The sequence below is a fragment of the Pan troglodytes genome, chromosome 8 (assembly GCF_028858775.2).
Source record: "Pan troglodytes isolate AG18354 chromosome 8, NHGRI_mPanTro3-v2.0_pri, whole genome shotgun sequence".
NCBI lineage: Eukaryota > Metazoa > Chordata > Mammalia > Primates > Hominidae > Pan > Pan troglodytes.
In genome coordinates, this window is record NC_072406.2 from 109,578,708 (window position 1) to 109,595,830 (window position 17,123).

The following is a 17,123-nucleotide window of genomic DNA, read 5'->3' on the forward strand; positions in this document are numbered from 1 at the left end:
GCATATGTGGGGTGGGGGAAATATCTGACAGCCCCATTACCAAAAGAAATCTTTATTCTTCAGCAGGTAGACAACATCTGCCAGCCCTGGTCCTCAGGGCCACACTCATATGCACTCACCCCTCAGCAGCATATCGCCCCTTTTCTGACATATAAATGCAAGAGACCCAGGACCCTAGATCTTTCTTCAAACACAAGTGTCTCACACACACTTATTTTACAAATCCACTAGAAATATGGACTCTTATGTTCCTTGTACAGCCATGCAACAGAGGCCTAGCATTTGTGCTGTGTCTGTGGGAAAGGCAGTCAGAGACCAGTGGTTTCCCTGCTTTGGGGAAGATGGCTCAACAGTTAGTAATCCCAGGTTAGATTGTCAGAACAGTCTAGGCCAGGACTGAGGGCTCAGCTGCCAGGGCTCCCCAACAGAAACCTGTAGGCAAAAAGAAAGTTGGCAGCATTAGTGATGAGGCTCATCTTGGTCCCATCTCTCCCCACGACCTAGAAACTCACCACTCCCCTCTGGCTGACACTGCTTCCTTGCGCACCAGTCTCTTCTTGTCATCCAGGGGTTTGGCTAAGGCCCGAATCACCTGTGGTTTGTACGGCAGCAGCTGTGGAGTCAGAGGATATAATCAACCTTGCTCATCCAAGGCAACTGAAAGTACCGCTTTTTTGATTCTGTACAACTAATATTCTGAGGAAAGCAAAACATCTTTAGTGATTCCAAGGGATGTTAAGTGGCAGGATGGCCATTCTGTTACCTTCTGGGCCCAAGGAAAAGAATCCTTGGGCCCAGAATTACAAGATCTGTACCTTGTAATTCAGATCTCAATTACACAGCAGGGTGGCCAAGCCCACCTGACTAAGGCAAAAAGGTACTTATGTGTCTCTTGAGATGTTCCCAGGCCAGGGAAGGACACCTGAGGTACTTACCACAGGGGTGGGCAGGCGAGTGAGAGCATGCATGCACTGCAGTGCGGCGATCCGGACAGCCTGGAACACAACCACAAGGAGGTGAGAGCATGCCCAGGGAGAGATGCTGGTGCCTAAGAGTTGCTGGGGCTCAACGCACCATGGAAGGGCTAGAGCTGAGGTTCAGAAACTTGGTGACGAGGGTGTCCACGTGAAGACTCATGACTTGGGGTGCTTCCAGTAGAAGAGGCTGAAGGCAGCTGAGGGTGGAGAGCTGCACCACACAGTCAGGGCAGGACAGGGCCTCCAGCAGCAAGGAAAGAAGCTAAGGGGCAATGGGCAAGGTAGGGGATGGCCACATCATGAAGATCCTGGTTCTTGTTCCCTCCCCTTTCTAGCCCCATCTGGGGAAGAATAGCTTTGTCCTTTGCTTAGAAGCTCTGCCTGTGGGACTTACCGTGGGCAGCTCTGGCAAGAGTACAGGCTTGGGCAGCCTGTTAAGTACATGAGAAAGACCCTTCAAGTAGTTTGGCTTCACATCTGTAAAAAATGGAAAGGCTTAGGGGAGAAATTGGACTTAGATATATAGCTTGAGAAATCAATTCCAATCTGTGGTGAGGCTGAGACATCAGCCTACAAAGGGGTGAAAGAGCCCTTCACGCTCAGAATAAGCAAGATACGCCCATCAAAGGAAGAAGTGGGACAAGAATCTAGAAGTTTAGTCTTCTAGGCACAGACCACAATATAGCTCTAAAGAAGCAAGCGGGCCCTAAATTATCTTAGGGAATGTGGCCAAGCAAAGGAGAGATGTGTATATGTGGGGACCTTCTTTCAGACTCCTCACCTTGGGGAGCAGCATGGAAGCCCTGGACCAAAGCAGGCACATTATCTGTGAAGAACCGCTGGCGGAACATGATCCGCACTTCAGCATGGCCAGCACGAGTCAGCACATCAGTGCAGTCAGACATGAGCAGAGAGAAGCCATCAGCTGCTGCTGGACCTAATTCTGGGTCACTCAGGAGGCCCATGAGCTGGAGAAAAAAGAGCCTTTGAGGTACATCAGGGAAGAAGAATCTTAAGTGCCAAAGATGAGGATGGGGCCAGGTGTGGTGGCTCATGCCTGTAATCGTAGCACTTTGGGAGGCCAAGGCAGGTGGACTGCTTGAGTCTAGGAGTCTGGGCAACATGGCCAAACCCAGTTCTTACAAAAAATACAAACATTAGCTGGGTGTGGTGGGGTGCCCCTGTAGTCCCAGCTACTTGCGAGGCTGAAGTGGGAGGATCACTTGAGCCTACGGAGGTCGAGGCTGGAGTGAGCTGTGATTGCACTACTGTACTCCAGACTGGGTGACAGAGTAAGACCCTGTCTCCAAAAAGAAAAAAGAAAAGAAAACAAAAAACACACAGGGGAGGATGGAAGTCCTTGGGAGGAATAGGAGCAACCAGAAAGTTTGTTTAGGTCCTGGGTTCTTCTGTCTCCAGAAAGGACGTACCCGGGCTGTAAGGCAGGAGCTGAGAGGATGGTATCTGAGCACTAGGGCCTTTGTTACCTGTAATTGGAGACAGAGAGAACAACTGGGGAATGACACTCAAACCCGAGAACCTTGAGACATAGATGTTTATGGTTTAGGGTCAAACAGGGACATTTTATTTAACCAGACATAATTGCCTCTCTGGCTAACCAGACTCCACTCCAACTCCTTACCCAGAGAAGAAGAGTGAAGGCCTGACTACGACAGGGCCCAGAGCCCAGGCCAGCCTCCACTTTGTCCACAGCCAGCTGTAGGAATTCATCCAGCTGCTGCCCTAAAAAGGAGAGAGGAAATGTTGACATAAAGGCTACACATTTTCCCTTTAACAATGAAAGATGCAAATCACTTTAAGTGCAGAGCTCCCTGAGAAGCTGTTAGAAAGGGAAAATATCATTTTTGCCTGTGGACAAAATGATTGGACACCTGCATAAGAGCCTGGTATTCTCATAATACAGAGGTGCTGCCATTTGAAAAGAGAGGGTCATCTACTTCCAATAAAGAATTATTCACACTAGCCCCACTGTAGGGAGTAGGACGGCAGAACTAGACTCTTTGTGCTCCCTTCTCTTCTTAGGTACTATAAAGCTCTGCCGAACTGTGGTCTTGACGCTTTTCCCACGGGCAGTCCCAGGACAGTGCTTGAGCAGTTGAAGCCCTATTAATGTTATTAGCAAGCTCCTTTTAAAAAGAGAATGAGTACTGAGCTATAAGATTTCATGGGTAGTTGATTCTGGGAGGCTCCTTACATAGTCTGATCTCAGTACCTGCAGGGTGCTTGTTGAGGAGTCCTGCAAAGCACTTGGCAGCAGCGGTGGAAGAAAAGGGGCAGCTGTGGCAGCAGCTCAGTTCCAAAAGCTCCCGCATGAGTTGGTTCAGCTGAGGGATTTCCACCTACAGAAAACCTGGCCATGTAATGGACCCAGAGAACACTTGAACTCCAAGAGAACCAGTACATAGTGGCAGCAGGGACCGGGATGGATGAGAACTAACTTCTCTGGTGGGGGAAGTAAAAGATCAGCTTAGCCTGTGGCAAATTTCAGCCCAGAGTCACCTTGTCAAGGTTAAATAACAGTACTTCCCAAATGTGCTCACTTACATTTCGAGGCAGGGAGCAGACAAAGGCCATAAGCAGTGCAATCAGCCGCCTCTGCCCTGAGGAGCCATCCTATAAAGGAAGGAGAGCCCGATCAAGCCTGCCAGCAATAAGCTTGTCTGCCCCTCTACCCATTCCAGATTAGCCCTAAAAAAAAACCAGCTTGAAGGATGTAAGTTCTAAGACTGTTACCTGGAATGGCTGGAATCTGCTCGGGAAGCTGTTTTCAGGCAGAAAGGAGACGTTGCCATCCAAGAAGAGGGGCACAATGTATGTCACACTCTGGGCAGCTAACCTGGGGGCAGAGTACTAGGTATGACCAAGGAGCTAGGATTCTAAAGCAGCCCTCTCCTCCACAGACGTGCTTTTCAACCTAGGGTTCGAATTAGGATCACCACGTCAATGGGACATGCCCTGATCATTCATGCATTGAACAAATATTAATTTGGCACATATGTGCCAGTAATCATTTCCATTCAGGTTCCCATCTGGGAAGTCAAGGTATATTTTAAAATGCTCTACAGGTAATTCTTAAGCACATCTGCGGCTAAGAACCACTGGCCCTGGCTTCCCACCCTCATAGTCCATGGTGCTAAGAGCCCCTTCCTTTTGTTTTGTCAACAAAACTTACAAGACGATTAACTGCACCACATTTACATATAGGTAAAAGGACAGCTGACAAGGCAGCTACCTGTTGCTTCTTCCCAAGAATGCTATCCTTCTCCCTGGGTTCAAGCCACATCCATGATTATACTTACTCAGGGCTCAGGTGGGTTGTAGCAGTGCCAATGACAGACACCATGGCAGCCAACACCTCATCCTCCAACAGTACTTTTCTCAGAACTGAGGGCTCCTTCTCTGCAAAACACACACACATGCACACAATCACAAGACCATGATGGGTTCAAGAAATGAATGATTGGGTTCTGTCAGCATCACTGACTCTGGGGCTTGACTCTAGCCACGACAGCAGTTCTTAATCTGGTCTCTGGTAGTGCTGTAGTCCTGAGAATCAGGGCGCCAGAAACAGGAGTGGTCTGACCTGGGGCCACAGAGCGCTCTTGAGAACTCTGCACAGTCCTTAGACTAGGCCAACAGTGGGAAAGAGGGATAGCTAAGATGAACATTCTTAACCTAAGAAATAGAAATGTTGTCCCTGGTGTCCCTGGAGATGCAAGGAAAAAAAAATAGTAATGTTGGTCTCTGAAAAAATTAAAAACATAGATTTATCTTCATGGGTCCTTATTATTTATAGCAACTATCATACACTGAGTACTTCCTATGTGGCAGGTACTATACACTATCTTATTTAATCCTTACCAACTACCCTGTGAAACAGTTTTTTTTTTTTTTTTTTTTTTTTTTTTGAGACAGGAACAGGATCTCGCTCTGTCACCCAGGCTCGAGTGCAGAGGCACAATCATGCCTCACTGCAGCCTTGAACTCCTGGGCTCAGGTGATCCTCCCACCTCAGCCTCTTGAGCAGCTGGGACTATAGGTGTGCACCACTATGTCTGACTATTTGTAGAAACAGGGTCCCCTGTGTTGCCCAGGCTGGTCTCAAACTCCTAGACTCAAGTGATCCTCCCATCTTGGCCTCCTGAAGTGCTGGGATTACAGGTGTGAACCATGGCGCCAGCCTAGACGGTACTCTTTATCTCCATCTTACAAGTGAGGAAATTGAAGCGTGGAAAGGCTGAATATCTTCACCTAAGTTAGCAAGTGGTAGAGTTGAGGATAAAACCCAACCAGGTGGGCTTGACTCCAGAGTCCAATTCTAAGTAAACTAATCACATAGCACTTCATGGGGAAAAGGTGTGCATTCTTTTGAATGTTGCTAACACTAGTGGATTTTGGTTCCTGCCATTGGTCAGGGTGGCACCCTTTGCTATGAAGTGAAATCTCACTCTGAGGACAAAGGATTGAAAATAAACCTCTGATGGTACAAAATACAGTACCACCAATACCCAGAGGGTGGTGCTGTTCAACACCAGCAGAGGGCAAAGTTCCCAAAGGCCAGGAAGGAGAGGTGGAAAGTTACCTGGCATAGAGGCCTGCACAGCCAAGGCAAGCAGGCAAGGTATAGCTGTCTGGTGGAAATACCAGCAACTCTCAGGGTCCTGCTGACATTTTTCTGCCATCTGTCTGAGGCTCTGACAGACAGCAATAACGTCACTGGATTGTGCAACCATATTCCCTGTTGATGAGAAAGTGTTCTCTGTAAGGTTTGCTTAAAAGCACTTTCAGGTGTTTCCAATACACAGCAGATGAGAGGAACAAAGAAGAGTGACTGAAGGGACCAAGAGTGCCTTATTAAAAAGCTGAGTCACTTTATTCTCCTGGCTGTTCTTTCTGATCTATTCAGACTTCATAGTTGAGACTTGCTCTGTCCCAGGCTCTGCAGCAGAAGCACTTGTATATATTCTCTCCTTATTTTTCATAACAACCTTAGAAGTATCATTTCCCTCACTCTATAGAGAAGGACATGGAGGCACAATGAAATACATGATCAGTGGCTTTTCCAGGGTCACAGGAAGTGCAAAGTCAGGAATCAAGCCCAAGTTATAATCCAAGTCTAGTATTCATTCTACTATGTAACAGCTGCTGGATCAACCACAGTAGGCCTGAATCTACCCACAGGGCAGGCTGCTGTCACTTTTGCATTGGAGCAGTGCTTCTCAAACTCAACGGTCTACGAGTTACCAGGGTACACTGTCAAAATGCAGATTCTGATCAGTGAGGGCCTGAGATTCTGCACCTCTAACAAGCTCCCAGATGTCGCCCATGCTGCTGGTTAACAGACCATCTTTTGAGCACCACGGCCTTAGGGTGATGCCTCTCAATTCAGATCCCACATGAAAATTACCTAGATACTTTTTTTTTTTTTTTTTTTTTTTTGGAGACAGGGCTTCACTCCTGTTGCCCAGGTCAGGCTGGAGTGCAATGGAGCGATCTCGGCTTGCTCCAACCTCTGCCTCCCGGGCTCAAAGTGATTCTCCTGTCTTAGCCTCCCAAGTAGCTGGGACTACAGGTGCATGCCACTGCTCCTGGCTAATTTTTGTATTTTTTGTAGAGATGCGGTTTCGCCATGTTGCACCGGCTGGTCAGGTCTCAAACTCTTGAGCTCAAGTGATCCATCAGCCTTGGCCTCCCAAAGTGCTGGGATTACAGGCATGAGCCACCACACCCAGCCCGGCACTTTTTTTTTTTTTTTTGAGATGGAGTCTCACCCTGTTTGCCCAGGTGTGAGTGCAATGGCATGATCTTGGCTCACTGCAACCTCCGCCTCCCAGGTTCAAACAATTATCCTGCCTCAGCCTCCTGAGTAGCTGGGATTACAGGCGCCTGCCACCATGACCAGATAATTTTTAGTAGAGACGGGATTGCACCATGTTGGCCAGGCTGGTCTCGAACTCCTGACCTTGTGATCCACCCGCCTCAGCCTCCCAAAGTGCTGGGATTATAGGCGTGAGCCACTGCGCCCAACCCTTTTTTTCTTTTGAGATAGAGTTTCACTCTATTGCCCAGGCTGGCCAGGCTGGAGTACAGTGGTGCAATCTCAGCTCGCTGCAACCTCCGCCTTGCGGGTTCAAGAGATTCTCCTGCCTCAGCCTCCCCAGTAGCTGGGATTACAGGCGCATGCCACCATGCCCAGCTAATTTTTTGTATTTTTAGTAGAGATGGGGTTTCTCCATGTTGGCTAAGTTGGTCTCAAATTCCTGACCTCAAGTGATCTGCTGGCCTTGGCCTCCCAAAGTGCTGAGATTACAGGCAAGAGCAGCGGCCCTGGCCAGGTACTCTTAATAGTACTGTTGCCTAAGTCCCATCCCTCCTCAGAGACTGATTCAGTTGGACGCAGGCATCAGTATTTTTTTTTTCTTTTAAGAGTTGATTCTGTTACTCTTATGTATAGCTACAGCTAGAACCACTGCCTTAGAGACTACAGCTCCCTATTCAGCCCAGTCCCTTGGTGGTTATTCCTAGTAGTTACCTCTGTTCACTTGCCAGAGATGCTGCAGCAGCAGAGGCAGTGTCTCCTTGACGATGCTGGGATGTGTTGATACAGCTGACAAGGCTTGCAGACAGCACAGATGCCGGGAGCATTGGGTGGGCTCATCTCCGTTAGTCAAATTTGACTCCCCTGAAAGCAACCCATGAGACGAAGGTTTACTGTGTGATAGGAAGCACGAAGGCCCCAAAGCCTTGCTGGAAAGGGATGGGCCACAGAGGATTAGAGACACATACCTACACGCAGCTCCTCAGCGAGCTTGGGTACGAGGTGGCTGCTGAAGGCCACAGGGTAGAGAGCAGCCAGGGTTCCTGATGCTTCCAGTGCTGCCACCCTGCTGGAGGCGCGGAGCAGATAAGCATTGGCTGAGCCTGGGCTCACAGCTCTCTTGCCTACGTCTGATATTAGGCAGATTCAGGAGTGTGAGCTCCCGACGCCTCCTTGCTAAAGAGCAGAACTCAAGTACCTACACCACTGAGTTGGACAGGGCTTCTTAAAGCCTAAGAAGAGAGCAGTCCTACATCTCTCCAACTGGTTAGCAGCCAGAGTCTAACACAGAGCTCACCTCCCCTAAGGAGAGCCAAGGGTCAGAAGCACAGAGCCCTGGTCCTAGCTTGATCTTTTGCTGCCAATACAGAGGCAGGGAACAGCTTGCTCTATCTCACTGCTTTAAATTCTCACCAACTCTGGGAATCCTCCTTCAGGAAGCTCAGTCTGTACAGGTGACCCACTGCCAGCTCCAAGTCCTCAGAAGATAGGAGATCTGTAGTTAGAAGGGAACATGAATCTCATCTTTCTTCCCCTGCAGCCATCACAACCCTTCTAAGCTCTTATTAGAAATCCCAAATCATCCAGAGTTGCAGTAAGAAGAGGATAGTAAGGCTGCTTTTCACCAAGGCAGTCTTACAAGAAAAGGACCAATATTTTCCTCTTCTCTTTCCCTTAAGATGTACCTGGCTGGGCACCCAAGACTGTGAGTGTACGGATGCCAACAAGCTGAAGCTGGGTGCTGGGGTCTGTTAGAGCCATGAATACCAGTGAGCACAGCTGGTCCTTGAAGCCATTCAGAGGCCTTTGATCTAGGGAAGAGACAGAGGCCAGGTTAGAAGGAAGCCACTGCATTCCATATCCCTGACTAAGCTGTGATACACAGCCAACCTGGGGTAGATTTTTTTTTGAGACAAGGCCTCTGTTGCCCAGGCTGGAGTGCAGTGGCGTAATCTCGGATCACTGCAGCCTCTGCCTCCCAGGTTCAAGCCATTCTCCTGCCTCAGCCTCCCGAGTAGCTGGAATTACAGGCATGTGCCAACAGGCCTGGCTAATTTTTGTATTTTTAGTAGAGACAGGGTTTCACCATATTGGCCAGGCTGGTCTCGAACTCCTAACCTCAAGTTTTCCGCCTGCCTTAGCCTACCAAAGTGCTGGGATTATAGGTGTGAGCCACCATGCCCCGCCTCCTGGGGCAGATTTAAAGAGCTTAATCCACTGGGTATCCAGAAAGCACACTGAGAAAAATAAACAGATCTCATCCATCTCATCTGTTAAGTGTTCTCTTGTGCTACAACCTCAGAATAGGACCACTGTTCTAGACTACTTTTCCACAGCACTCTTTGCCCTGCTATCCTTTATAGGCTGAAGTGTTCAACAGTCCCCAGAGCACTGCAATGGAAGGCAACCTCACCTTTGTCTTCATAGCTCCATTTCTGCTGCAGCTTCAAGAAACCCAGGAGCATTTCAAGGATTGTCCGCCGCTGGCTGCTCTGTAATGTTTCAAGGGGTACTAGAGTCAAAGAATATTTTAAAGGATTTCAATCCTGCTACTCTGGATATAGGGAAAATCCTTTCTTTCTTCCAAGAGATGGGGGTTTTGCTATGCCACAGCCAGGCTGGAATATAGTAGCATGATTATAGCTCCCTGTAGCCCCGACCTCCTAGGTTCAAGTGATTCTCTCGCCTCAGCCTCTTGAGTAGCTGGGACTACAGATGCGTGCCACCTTATCCAGCTAATTTTTTTTTTTTTTGTAGAGATGTGGTCTTGTCTTGTTGCCCAAGCTGGTCTTTAAATCCTAACCTCAAGTGATTCTCCTGCCTTGGTCTCCTAAAGTGCTGGGATTACAGGCATGAACCAGCATGTCCTGCTTGGCTAATTAAAAAAAAATTTTTTTTTTTTTTTAGAGATGGGATCTCACTTTGTTGCCCAGGCTGATCTTGAACTCCTGGCTTCAAGCAATCCTCCTGTCTTGGGAGAATGATCCTTTTATGTATGAGACAGGGAAAAAGTGAGTAAGGGAAGCAGCAGCAGCAGCTAATGGGAGCAAAACCCAAGGTCTACTATGTTGGCCCAAGCTAAAACTTAGCTCACTCTCTGAGAAAGGGAACCTAGCACACAGGTCCCATCATTTCCCCCAAAGATTCTGCTCCCTTACCTGACTGTGCTTGTGGAACTGTTCCAGCAGTAAAGGCAGTACATTGCTGGTGACAGAGTCACAGGCCCGGGCAGATGCACCTGCAGCTGCCTGCAACAGCTTGGCACTAGGCCACACCAGTTTCATGTCCGGTTCACACAGGTGGTGCCTGCAGTCTAGAGAAGCAGCACATCACAGAGCTGGGGAGGAGGCCAAATGGTGCCTGACTCCCCTACAGTCCACAGAGGTTGGAGACTGAGACCCATGACAGTTTGCAAGCAGTTAACACTCAAATTGTTTTCAATTCAAAGTAGGGCTATCGCCCCCAAATCACCAAATATGTTGGGGCTAAACAATAAAGGTCACTGGCCCTTAAGGAATGTCATTTGTTTTTTTTTTAGAGATGGAGTTTTGCTCTCGTTGCCCAAGCTGGAGTGCAGTGGCGCAATCTCAGCTCACTGCAACCTCTGCCTTTTCAAGCGATTCTCCTGCCTCAGCCTCCCGAGTAGCTGGGATTACAGGCGTCCACCACCACGCCCGGCTAATTTTTGTATTTTTAGTAGAGACGAGGTTTCACCATGTTGGCCAGGCTGGTCTTTAACTCCTGACCTCAGGTGATCCACCCGCCTCGGCCTCCTAAAGTGCAGGGATTACAGGCGTGAGCCACCGCACCCAGGCAAGGAATGTCGTTTCTATTGTGCTCACTCCCCTTCCTGGCTGCCACGGCCCCATTACCCTGTAGAATGTTGCTAAGGAAGGAGTCAAGGAGGTCCTCAGCATCAGCCCTCAGCACAGAGCGAGACAAACACGCAGTCAGGGAGTGGAGGGCCGCCAGGCCCTCTGCCTCCACCCGCTCACTTGCCGTCTGGAACACCTGTCGGGGAGGGATCCCATGGCTACTGAGGTGAGCCTGCACCAGATGAGACCCCACCAATCCACTGCCTATTTCCTTGTTGGAGAGGGGAGTGAGAACCTCTAGGACACAGAAATGGAAATTAACACCCCAACTGAGTGTCTTCTCAATTGGTGTGTTCTTACCAAGTCCTTAGTCACACTCAGGACAGAGACACATACTTTCTGAGAAACAAAAAGCCAACTCTGAGCAGTGGCTCTGCTCACCTTTCTATTCACCATGGTGCCAAAGGCACCATGACCTGCACTCCTTGCCACAGAAGGACAAGAAGTGGGTAATGTGCAAAGGTGATCAGCTGCTCTTACCAAGCAGCTGACCATCACATAGGGACTCTCTCTCTTGTCATTCAACTAGAATTATGTCCCCCTACTTGCCTCCTGAATAACCAGGCATTATATCTTGGCCCTGGGGATGACAGAGGGAAAAGGACAGGATGTATTATTTCCCCTCATGCCTGACAATTGAAAGTTAACAGTAGTGAGTTTATCTGAGTGACACTCACCTCTCTGCGGATAGAAGCCCAAAGGCTGGGGAGGAAGTCCTTCAGTTCCTTCTGTCCATACACAGCACAGCAAGCATTCTGCCAAGGAAACCGCTGCTATCAGTTATGTACACACTCAGACACCCTAGGATGTGCAGGTACCTCAGCATAATGGCACCTGAAGGAGCCCTGGTCTCAGCAGAAAAACCAGTTAAGATTTTTAACAGTCCTACTAAGGGAACAGAGAAGTAGGAGATAACCCTGGTTGATAAAATAGAAGCCTAAAGAGGGAGTCCTGGTCAGCCTTTCCTCAGTTACTACGGGATGGGGGATGGGACACGTCGATATGCAGCTGGGGGCTTCAGGTCGACACAAAGGCCCAAATCCTGGGTATCCTCTTCTGAGGCCCATGAACTGTTCCTTGGCTATCCTAGAATCTATATCCTTTAGGACCCCTAACTTGTCAAAAGGTAGCTGGGTCCTGCAAGGAGAAAAATCACTCACCAGAGTCTGTAGAGAATCCAACTTGGCACTCAGAACCTCAGAATCCACTTTCTCAATCAACAGGGGCAGCAGAAACTGTGGGACAGAAGGAAGATCTTAAGCCTGAGATGGGTGGTGTGTCAGTCACATCAAGGTCAACCCTGTCCTTGCCATCAGTCCCCAAAAGCAGGTACTACATCAAGGAGCTGTACTCAAGTCAGGAGCTATGCTTGTAAGCTAACCTTCCTGCCAAGCAGTGACCAGAGCCCCACTACCTCAAAAACAGGCAAATTGACAAAGTTACAGGATTTTAAAAGACAGCACCATATAGGGATTGGGTTTATTTATTTTATTTTTTTTGTGTAGCGGAGACGAGGTCTCCCTATGTTGCCCAGGCTGGATTTGAACTCCTGGGTTTAAGTGATCCTTTCCACTCAGACTCCTCCTGAGTAGCTGGAACTATAGGTGTGTGCCACTGAATCCAGCTCTGGATTATGAAGAGATGGTAAAGTTTTCTACATCGAAGGTCTGAAGATACCTGCCACACAAGACACTTGCAGGGTGTCATGCCCTAAAATGTATACCAGATCTTTTTTTCTCCATGCTTTTACTGGTCTTTCTTCAGAGCCATCTATGGGCAGAGGCTATATACCCTAACCTTGGCTAGACCCACCTCAGCGAATCGTGGTGTAGAAGCCAGCACAGCGCGAAGACTCAGGATGAGGTCTTCTCTCTGGATACCATGGGGATCATTAGGTGGCTGGAAAAGGGAGAAGGGCTGTGGGTTTGTGTAACATTTCAGACCACCTTGAACACAGGCTCGAACCTGGTAACCCTGCAGAACAGGGTGATACTCATACCCAATCAGGGAAGATAGTAAGATAATGAGGCCCCAGCAAGAAGACTTGCTTGATCTTAGGTACTCCTTGGGAACTTTTGTCTTTAGGCATTTTTAAAAATCTGATTACACATTTTCTATCATTTCACCACTCAGAAATAAGCATGCTTAACTTTCTGGTGTATTCCTTTCTTCTCTGATATATATTGTTACTATGTGCTAGTATATACTGTTTCCATATAAAAAATATATATACTTAAAAACCATTTTGTACATGTGGTTTTTAATTTTTTTCACTTAACATATTAAGAACATTTTTATGGTATTATTCTTTCATAGCATTAGTTTTAGTGGCTATGATTTCATTTTGTGGTTGTACCAGTTTATCTAAATAATTCCTTGTTGATGGACATTTCCATTTTTTTCACCCTTATAAAAAGCTGTAATTCTGAAAACAGAAAGCCTTGATGGTTTCTGTACCAAGACGACAGACTGAAAACATATATCAGGTTTTCCTTTTCCTCTTTGCAAACTCCACCAAAAACATAGTAAAAGAAGGGATTTACTATTATTATTATTATTATTATTTTTTGAGACAGAGTCTCACTCTGTCACCCATGCTGGATTGCAGTGGCTTGATCCTGGCTCACTGCAACCTCCACCTCCTAGGTTCAAGTGATTCTCATGTCTCAACCTCCCAAGTAGCTGGGGTTACAGGCGCGCCAACACACCCGGCTAATTTTTATATATTTTTTGTAGACATGGGGTTTCATCATGTTGGCCAGGCTGGTCTGGAACTCCTGACCTCGAATGATCCACCCGCCTCAGCCTCCCGAAGTGCTGGGATTACAGGCGTAAGCCACCGAACCTGGCCTGGTTTCTGTTTTCATGACTGGACTTTGATAGAAAAGATAAAACTGTGGAATTCTCTTATAAAGTAACAAAAAGACAGAGGTACAAAATAGAAAACAAAAGGTCAGAAAATCAGAGGTCCAACAGAAGATTAATGAGAGTTCCAAAATGAAGGAACAGAGAAAAGAGAGAGGAAGAAATCATCAATTAAAGAATTCAAGAAAAATTTACAGGACTAATGGACACGGGTTACCAGATTGACAGGGCCTACTAAGTACCCAACACAGTACATGAAATAGACCAATACTAAGGCACATCACTGTGAAGTTTCAATATATCGGGGTGAACCAAACATCAGTTTATAGAGAGGAAGAAAAAATGGTAAATACAAAAGTTTATGAAACAGAAGAAATTCAGACTTCTCCACAGCAAATGAAAACTAGATAACTAGGCTTATTTCTTTATTTGAGATGGAGTTTTGCTCTTGTTACACAAGCTGGAGTGCAATGGCACGATCTTGGCTCACTGCAGCCTCTGCCTCCAGGATTCAAGCGATTCTCCTGCCTGTCTCCCGAGTGGCTGGGATTACAGGCTCACGCCACCACGCCCGGCTAATTTTTTTGTATTTTTAGTAGAAATGGGGTTTCACCATGTTAGCCAGGCTGGTCTCGAACTCCTGACCTCAGGTGATCCGCCTGCCTTGGCCTTTCGAAGTGTTGAGATTACAGGCATGAGCCACCACGCCCAGCCAATAACTAGATTTAAATGTAGCAATGCCTTCAAAATCTTGAGAGAAAATAATTTCCATTTTTGTTTGTTTGTTTGTTTTTGGTTTTTTGGTGACTGAGTCTGGCTCTGTCTTTCAGGCTGGAGTGCAGAGGCATGATCTTGGCTCAATGCAACCTCTGCCTCCCCAGCCCAAGCCATCCTCCCACCTCCACATCCTGAGTAGCAGGGGCTACAGACTCGACCACCACGCCCAGTTAATTTTTGTATTTCTTATAGACAAGGTTTTGCCATGGTGCCCGGGCTGGTCTTGAACTCCTGAGCTCAAGCAATCCACCTGCCTCAGCCTCCCAAAGTAGTGGGATTACAAGCGTCAGTTACTGCACCTGGCCTCTTTCTCAGGTGCAATCATAGTGCACTACAGCCTCAAACTCCTGGCCTCAAGTGATTGTTCTGCCTCAGCCTCACAAGTAGCTGGGACTGCAGACATATGCAACTGCATCCAGCTAGAATTCCCTTTTTATTTATTTATTTATTTTTTTTGAGATGGAGTTTTACTCTTGTTGCCTAAGCTGGAGTGCAATGGCGTGATCTCGGCTCACTGTAACCTCCGCCTCCCAGGTTCAAGCAATTCTCCTGCCTCAGCCTCCCAAGTAGCTGAGATTACAGGTGCCTGCTAAAACGCCTAGCTAATTTTTGTATTTCTAGTAGAGACGGGATTCCACCATGTTGGTCAGGCTAGTCTCGAACTCCTGACCTCAAGTGATCCACCCGCCTCGGCCTCTTAAAGTGCTTAGATTACAGGTGTGAGCCACTGCGCCCGGCCTAGAATTTCTATTATTGAATTACATGCCCATAATGTCAAAAATGAGAGACAAGATTGAAGACATTTAAGGGTTACAAATCTAAAAAATTCTCACTTCTTCATACATTCTCTCAGGAAAATACTAAAGGAAGTACACCATCAAACTGAGGGGGTAAACCACAAAATGAGGAATATGTGAACTCAGGAAACAGGAGATCTGATCCAAGAAAAAGGATAAGGGAATCTAGGATGACGGTGAAGGAAGATCCAATATCTACTCTGCATTAGGAGTAAAAATCAACCTGTTGACATTGTTTGGCTAAGAATGGTTTTAACATTTTTAATGTTTGAAACAAACCAAAAGAATATCTTGTGACAAGTGAAAATTATATGAAATTCAAAGTTTAGTATTGATAACAAAAGTTCTATTGGGATATAGCTATTGTAGCTGTTCCTGTGTCTAAGGCTGTTTTTGTGCAGTAACAGCAGAGTTGAGGAGACCATATGACCCACAAAGCTACTGTCTGGCCTTTTATAGAAAAAGTTGGCCAGGCATGGTGGCTTATGCCTGTAATCCCAACACTTTGGGAAGTCGAGGCAGGTGGATGGCTTGAGCCCAGGAATTCAAGACCAGCCTGGGCAACATGGCAAAATCCTGTGTCTATAGAAAAATACAACAATTAGTCGGGAGTAGTGTCATGTGCCTATGGTTCCAGCTACTCGGGAGGCAGGGGTGGGAGGATCACCAGAGTACCAGAGTCCAGAGAGGTGAAGGCTGCAGTGAGCTGTGATGGTGCCACTACACTCCAGCCTGCCTCAAAAAAAAAAAAAAAGGGAAAGAAAAAGTTTGCCAACCTCTTCTTAGAGTGAGCATATAAGCATAGTGAAGAAACTGAACCTTAAACTCATCAGATCCACTATGATGGCACACAATACTGATTTGTGGCTGGATATGTGGCTCACACATGTAATCCCAGCACTTTGGGAGGCCGAGGCAGGTAGTTCAGTTGAGGTGAGGAGTTCAAGACCAACCTGGACAACATGGCAAAACCCCATCTCTACTAAAAAATATAAAAAAAAAATTAGTCGGGCATGGTGGCACGTACTGTAATCCCAGCTATTCAGGTGGCTGAGGCACAACAATCATTCGAACCCCGGAGGCAGGGGTTGCAGTGAGCAAGGATTGTGTTACTGCACTCCAGCCTGGGCAACAGAGTGAGACCCTGTCTGAAAAACAAAACAAAACAGAACAGAACCAACAACAATAAAAACCCTGATTTGTAAGACAATAAAGAATATTTGTAACACAAATAGTTACACTAAAGCCAAGTGCCTCTGTTTTAATTAATATCTTGATAAGAGCTTTCTGCTTCTGATAGACTGCAGTGCAGAACAACATACAAAAATCTGCTTGAATGAGAGAAATCTTCCTAATATTATCTGTAAGTTTATTTTGCCTAGATTATCTCTGTGAAAATAAATAGCTGTGAACAGTGATTGTTTCTAATGGGAAAATGGACAGTAGCAGTAAAGGGGTATGAAAGAAGTTTAATTATCTATCCTTTAAATGCTGAATCATGCTCATTGTATAACCTTTCAAAAAAATGGATGAAATACTGTTCCTCTCCCCCAAATTATAAATGCACATATTCTTTGACCTAGCAATTTCTTTTAGGAATTTATTCTATCATTATACTCATATGTATGAAAGTTGTAGCACTGCTCATAACAGCAAAAGATTAGCAACAATCCACAGAGGACTAGTGAAATTAATTCGTTATTTCCGGCCAAAGGAATATTATGCAGCCATAAAGAATGAAAGAGCTAACTTATATACTGATGTGGAACACTCTCCAAGACATAGTGTTCAGTGAAAAAAGCAAAGTACAGGAGAAGTGTGTGTGTGTGTACATGCCCGCATGTGCACACATTGATTTTAGGGGGGTGGTGGTAAAAGCATTTGCTTACATATAGATGAAAAAGCTCTGTAAAGATACAAACATAACTGATAACTTGGTTGATTATGGAGAAAAAAAGATGGTAGGGAGATTTCTCACCCTTTTGGACTTTGA

At 46.6% G+C, this 17,123-nt stretch overlaps 1 protein-coding gene across 24 annotated transcripts in view; it reads right to left on the reverse strand.

Moving 5' to 3' along the window:
- Positions 1-36: 36 nt before the first annotated feature.
- MMS19 (MMS19 homolog, cytosolic iron-sulfur assembly component) overlaps positions 37-17,123 on the reverse strand; it is a 40,518-nt gene continuing 23,431 nt past the window's right edge. For 8 of the 24 annotated variants that reach the window (XM_063780948.1, XM_063780954.1, XM_001162893.7 and 5 more), the window contains 23 exons: positions 12,504-12,590; positions 11,852-11,926; positions 11,369-11,446; positions 10,689-10,827; positions 9,975-10,129; positions 9,230-9,308; positions 8,502-8,627; positions 8,230-8,311; positions 7,785-7,885; positions 7,531-7,680; positions 5,581-5,736; positions 4,298-4,397; positions 3,732-3,834; positions 3,543-3,611; positions 3,211-3,337; positions 2,620-2,720; positions 2,408-2,464; positions 1,759-1,945; positions 1,372-1,454; positions 1,075-1,239; positions 936-995; positions 513-613; positions 37-432 (listed from right to left, as the gene is read on the reverse strand). In XM_063780948.1, the coding sequence (XP_063637018.1) occupies positions 405-432; positions 513-613; positions 936-995; positions 1,075-1,239; positions 1,372-1,454; positions 1,759-1,945; positions 2,408-2,464; positions 2,620-2,720; positions 3,211-3,337; positions 3,543-3,611; positions 3,732-3,834; positions 4,298-4,397; positions 5,581-5,736; positions 7,531-7,680; positions 7,785-7,885; positions 8,230-8,311; positions 8,502-8,627; positions 9,230-9,308; positions 9,975-10,129; positions 10,689-10,827; positions 11,369-11,446; positions 11,852-11,926; positions 12,504-12,590 (2,409 nt within the window). In that variant the 3' untranslated portion in view covers positions 37-404. The remainder of the gene's footprint in view (positions 433-512; positions 614-935; positions 996-1,074; positions 1,240-1,371; positions 1,455-1,758; positions 1,946-2,407; positions 2,465-2,619; positions 2,721-3,210; positions 3,338-3,542; positions 3,612-3,731; positions 3,835-4,297; positions 4,398-5,580; positions 5,737-7,530; positions 7,681-7,784; positions 7,886-8,229; positions 8,312-8,501; positions 8,628-9,229; positions 9,309-9,974; positions 10,130-10,688; positions 10,828-11,368; positions 11,447-11,851; positions 11,927-12,503; positions 12,591-17,123) is intronic. The other 16 variants (XM_063780962.1, XM_063780958.1, XM_063780963.1 and 13 more) reach the window with 4 other exon arrangements.